General features: G+C 45.3%; 1 protein-coding gene across 1 annotated transcript in view; it reads right to left on the bottom strand.

Moving 5' to 3' along the window:
* Positions 1-139, bottom strand: part of GUCY1A2 (guanylate cyclase 1 soluble subunit alpha 2) — a 413092-nt gene extending 412953 nt beyond the window's left edge. The window contains exon 1 of the mRNA XM_042781668.1: positions 1-139. This exon is cut by the window's left edge and continues 167 nt beyond it. Coding sequence (XP_042637602.1) covers positions 1-139 — 139 coding nt within the window.
* Between the last annotated feature and the right edge of the window lie 5949 nt (positions 140-6088).

The raw sequence follows: 6088 nt of genomic DNA, 5'->3' as shown, positions 1-6088 counted from the left end.
CCGGCGGCCCAGGCGGGCTCCGGCTGCCGTTCCAGCAGAGCCTAGACAGGGGGCACTCCCCCTCCTCCTCTGGGCTGGTCTCCAGGTAGTCGGAGCCCAGAGAGCTGAAGGACTCGGACGAAATCTTCCTCCGAGACATGCTGCTGGCAGCGCTGTGGTGGCCGAGGCGGCGGCAGCGAAGCGAGCAGAGGCGGCGGCGGTAGCCGGACCCGCGAGCGGCTGCGTTAGGCGCGTCCGGGCCGCGGGGCGCTGCGGTCGCGCTCGAGTGGGCGGGAGTCCCCCGGGCCGCAGAGCCCCCTGAGCCGACTGCTCATGGCGGGAACTTGGGGAGCCGCCACACCTTGGGGCCCGGGCGCGGCGGCGGCGCCGGGCTGGGCTGGGGGCCGCTGCCGCTTCTGCTGCTGCTCGCGCGGCGCCTGCTCAGCGCCGGTGTCGGCGCATCGCCGTGCGCCTCGCTCCAGCTCGGGGAAGCTCCCTGTGTGTCCGCGGACGGGGCGGTAGGGAGGCTGCAGCCGGTGCGGTCGGAGAGAAAGAGGCTTCTGCCGCCTGCCTCCCTATCTCGCCCCTCTTCCCTTCGCTCTTCCCGCCCCTCTCCTCCCGCCTCTCTCCCCTTGCTCGCCCGCCTCCCTCCTTCTCTCTTTATCCACCCCCCCTCATGTTCTCTCTCCGCCGGTATCACGTGTCGCCATCATACTCATTGGGAGTCTCTGCCTCTCATGTCGCCACGTTTCAGGAGCAATGAGGACACTTCGTTGCCGCCCTCTGCGCGCCCTCCCCGCTCCCAACGTCCCCTTGCTCTGAGGAGGACAACACTGTGGCTCGGACTCCACCGTGAGGCCCCAACCCCAAACACCCTACTTTCCAGCCAGGAAGAGGCAGGGAGGGTGCAGACGGACCCCAACGGGCTCTGGAGGGAAGAGGGGCGCGGAGCCGGGAGCTTCCTTCTGTAGCCACCTCCGGGAAGCCTGAACACACGAAGTGGTGCTTAAGGTCCATGTTTGTCCTCTCCCTGCCTTGCTCGGAGTTCCATTATAAAGTTCCGAGGCAGAAGGGCAAGACCGAGAGGTCTAGCCGTCCGACTCCATAGGAGACGCTCCAAGGAAAGGAAAGGACAGGGCAGGGCAAGATGTTGGCGCCCATCTGCCTGGAGGAGCTGGTGGGGACAAAATGCTCAGGTCCCCTGTATTGGACGAGACCGCGTGGGCGCGGAGAGAGCTCAAGCTGGGGAACAGTGAGTGAGGATAGGGTCTGCTCGGCCGAAAGCCCTGTTGCTGAGCCTCCTCCCGGCGGGCGCGCTGGGCGCCCGACTCCCGCCGGCGGCTGACGGGTTCCGCACAAGTGCTGGACAGCTCCCCTGGCCACCTGCAGCTAGCTGTGTTTGGCAGACTCTAGGAACACTGGTCAATCTACTTCCTTAGAGATACCGCCTCGGAAACCCAAGGAGAGGTCGCTAAGAGTCGAAATCCACTCGAGGGCAGTGAGTTTGATTTTTTGGTTTAGGCGCAGGAGGAGTCTCACAGTTTGGCTGCAGACTCCACTACCTAGGACCTAGCCGTGGGGTGGCGGTGGGGGTGGAGAGGACATGGAGTTACTCTGGATCCCTGATCTGCTGGGCTCTTTGCTTCAAATATGAGATTTGTTCTCACGCGGCTGCAAATACTGCTAAACAGAGTGAAGAGGAAAAGATTTTCAAAGCCCAACTACAGAAATGCCACAGCACGAGCAAACCTTTTGCCACGAGTTTGCGCCTCAGCTGCTTCATTCCAAAGCTTGCCTCTCTTGCAAACTAGTTGTCGCTCTCAGCGTTTTGATCCACTGCACTTGCTTTAGTCCCAGAAAAGCCTAGGTCTTCTGACTTTAAGATAAGGGATGGAAAGAAGGGGTAAATAAGAGTGTCTTCAAAGAGAGGTTTAGACTAAGCTTCCCTCTGTAACAAAGCAAATGAATGTCCCCCACCTTTCCCGCTCCCAAAAAGTTCAGTGGCTCTGACTTTAACTACCCAGACACCAACGCACTTTCTAACATGCTGGTCCTTCTAAGTGAAGGTAGATGGGTTTGTGGATTAAGTTTATACAAAAAAAAAAAGAGAGAGAGAGAGAGAGAGTAAAAACAAAACGCAAAATTGCTACATTTCCTATTAACTTTTAACTCTAAATCTTCCCATTGTTGTTTGTTGTTGTTGTTAGGTGCCCTGAGTGGGCTCTGATTCACAGCGACCCTATGCACAACAGAACGAAACACTGTGGGAACCTGTGCCAGCCTCACAATCGTTTATGAGGGCTCAGATAACGAATGTTGTTTAAGGTTTCTTTTTATACTTTGAAAAGTTCACTCAAACTGATTCAGAGAAATACCTTTTTCCCAGATCTTAGATTCTTAGATGGAAAGAAAAGATATGAAACTTATGTGCTATCGCATACACACTTGCCTTCAAAACAACAACAACAAATACATTCATATATATATATATATATATATATATAACAAAAACAAAACCCACTGCCATGGAGTGGGATCCATCTCATAGCAACCCTTTCTTGGGTTTCTGAGGCCGTATCACTATGGAAGTAGATTGCCCAACATTCCTTCCAAGGAGTTTGAACCACCAGCCTTCTGGTTAGCAGTCATATGCCTTAGGCACTACACCACCAGAGCTCCCCTATATATGTGTGTGTGTGTGTGTGTACATATTTCAGCCTATTAGTTGTTGTTATGTGCCACCAAGTAGGAGCCAACTCATAGCAACCCCTCCTTGGGTTTCCGAGACAGTATCATTAGGGAAGTAGATAGCCCAACCTTCCTTCCAAGGAGTGGCTGGTGGGTTTGAACCGCCAGCCTTCCGGTTAGCAGTCAAGTGTCTGTTGACTAAATTGCTAACTGCATAGCTAGTTTCTCCTCTTAGCAGTGGATATTCAGTATAGTGGAACTCTCTTTTTAAATAAACAGGTAAATAAATAAAGAGGATATGTGGTGTGTTTGCTTTAACTTTCTCTACAATTCTGTATTCATTTGTTTCCGTGGAAATTATGCACAAATTACACTTTTTTATAATAAAGACTAACCATCAATTCTGCTAAAAATTTCACTGGCTTTTTTTTTTCTGAAATAAAAGGGATGATTTCTTTGAAAATTTCATTATTCCAACTTTGGGGAAACTGTTTACTATTCTTGCTGTGCAGTATCAATGACAGCCTAATAGGTTGGAGTTCCTAGTTCTCTTATTTAGTTGTGATAATTTAATTGCCAAGTTTTCTAGAATCAGAATTTTAGAGTTTTTATTAAGGATATTAAATAGCATATGCCTTTCACATTCTTTCAACAAACTACTGTTGAACAAAAAGAAAAAAAATATCTACTTTGGTAGTGGTTAATAGCTTTTTCATTGACCTTAGAACTGCCACTTTTTACTAATCATTCTAAGTCTTCTCGATCAAATTACTGACTTCAAGGCAATGAGTGTCATTTGTTTCTAAAATTTATAAGAGGTCCAAGCAGTCTTCCTGTTTACTCTGAAAGTTTATTGCTGTAAAGAACTCTGAACTTATGAGACATTTTTATGTGAACCATTTGAATCAAAGACACTTTACAGAATCTAGCCAGATGAAGTGGCCTTACAGTTTTCTGTATGAATTACCCTGCCTTTGATCATGATTTTCCCACTGATTTTCAAACTATAAACAAATGGTGGCCTAGATATAGACAGTACATCATCTGCACTGCTTACTAGGGTTGGCTTTGTATTTCTGTTTAGGAGGAGAGATCAAAAGCTCTCAATATTAAGAATGTTGTATACTAAACTTCAAGTGACATTTTGAAAAAAAAAAAAAGCATAACCTATTCACCATCAAAAAAAAAAAAAAAAGTAAGGGGAGGGGGAAAAAAAAAAAACCCTAGAGCTAGTAAGAAGAGTCCAAAACATTTAGGCAAAGAGAATTAGAGTTAGTAATCTACACTCTGATTTTAGGAAATTAAACCCACACAAACTCATGGCCACATATCTGGCCCGGTGAGATATATGGTATGAGATGTAAGGTCCTTAAAACACAATCTCTTGTTGGAAAAGCAAAATGCATGAATGTAATTGGTTTGTTTATAAGGTTAGTGAGGGCACCAGAGGACTCACTTCATATTATTCAGACCTCAAGAAAGACTCCCTAAGGAAGCAGATTCTCCCCCTTAGTCATGATGGTGCCTTTAAGCACAAAACAATAACTGTTTGTGTGTATGCCTTTCTTCATATAAAGCATTGCTATCTGTAAACTCCTTTCACCTACATTGCCTCATTTAATTTGATTTTTGTCCTTCCCTGAGAAGTAGAGAAAAATCGTCTCTGTCAAATTCAAATACAAACCACAATCAGTCCTTACTCCCCAAATTTTTTGTATTTCAGAACTCCAATTCTTTCCTAATTTATTTTCATCCATCTAAGTCTCCCACAAGAAAACCTAGAACATCTGCACAGTAGAGCTCTCTGTCCTCTGAAGTCTGAGGAAATCTCACTCTCTGATCAATCTTTACATACATCTGGCAACTCATAGGAATTGTCCATGTAAAATTAAAGCAAGTTCTCTGAAGAAATACAGTAGCTGGTGACTTGTTAACTAGGACAAGTTTATCTGGATTGCTAACCTAGAAAATCACACACACACACACACACACACACTCCTCTCCTGCAGATTTAATCCTATGTTCAAGTTCCCTGAATGAGATCTGCCTCCATTTCCCACTGTATCCTACTCTCCTCTTTTAAAAGAGAGAAAGTTTAATTCCTCAGTGAAAGACTGTGAGATAATAAAAGTAGGGATACTGTGCTTCATATTCGTGCATAATTTTGCAAGTAAGACTAAATACTAAGGATAATATAAATGGAGAAGAACCATCTGCTTTTTCTATCTCCAAAGGGACATATGGAAGACAGTGAAATCCTTTATCATCCTATGGTTATATTGCATTATAAAAACATCCTGAAGGAGTAGGTACTCTGCTTGAAAAGAAAAAGGAGAAGGAGAAAAGTAAAGTTTACTGTTGTGGTTAAGTGCCATTGAATTGGTTCCAATTCATAGTGCCCCAGGTACAACAAAATAAAACATTGCCAGTTCTGTACCATCCTCACAATCATTGCTATGTTTGACTCCACTGTTGCAGCCCCTATGTCAGCTCATCTCATTGAGGGTCTTTCTCTTTTTCAGTAACACTTTATTTTACCAAGCATGGTGTCCTTCTCCAAGGAGTGGTCCCTCCTAACAACATGCCCAGATTACATGAGATGAAGTCTTGCCATCCTCCCTTCTAAGAAGCCTTCTGACTGTACTTCATCCAAGACAGGTTTGTTCTTTCCTCTGGCACCAACACCAACACCATAATTCAAAAACATCAATTCTTCTTCCATCTTCCTTTTTCATTGCCCAGCTTTCATATGCACAGGAGGTGATTATAAATACCATGGCTTAGACCAGGTGCACCTTGGCCCACAAAAGGACATCTTTCCTTTTAAACACTTTAAAGTGGTCTTTTGCATTGTCCAATGCAAAATGTCATTTGATTTCTTGACTGCTGCTTCCATGGGTGTGACTGTGGATCCAAGGAAAATGAAATCTCTGACAACTTCAATCTCTTCTCCATCTATCATGAAAGATGCTTATTAGTCCTTTTGTGAGGATTTTTGTTTTCTTTCTGTTGATTCCATACTGAAGGCTACAGTCTTTGATCTTCATCACAAGCAAGGTTGTGTCATCTGCATATCACATGTGTTAATGACTCTCCAATCCTGATGCCATGTTCTTCTTCATATAGTCCAGCTACTTAGATTAATTTATTCAGCATATAGATTGAATAAGTATGGTGAAAGATACACCCCTGACACCTTTCCTGATTTTAAACCATGCAGTATTCCCTTGCTCTGTCCAAAAGACTGCATCTTGGGCTATGTACAGATTTCTTATGTGCATGAGTAAGTGTTCTGGAACTCCCATTCATCACAATGAATCCATCATCTGTTATCCATCATCTGTTACAGTCCACACAGCTGAATGCTTCTGCATAGTCAATAAAACACAGATGAGCATCTATCTGGTATTCTCTGCTTTCA

Source organism: Orycteropus afer, unplaced genomic scaffold (assembly GCF_000298275.1).
Source record: "Orycteropus afer afer isolate SDZICR_OR568_19922 unplaced genomic scaffold, OryAfe1.0 scaffold00147, whole genome shotgun sequence".
Lineage (NCBI taxonomy): Eukaryota > Metazoa > Chordata > Mammalia > Tubulidentata > Orycteropodidae > Orycteropus > Orycteropus afer.
This window is presented reverse-complemented; position numbering and strand designations above follow the sequence as displayed.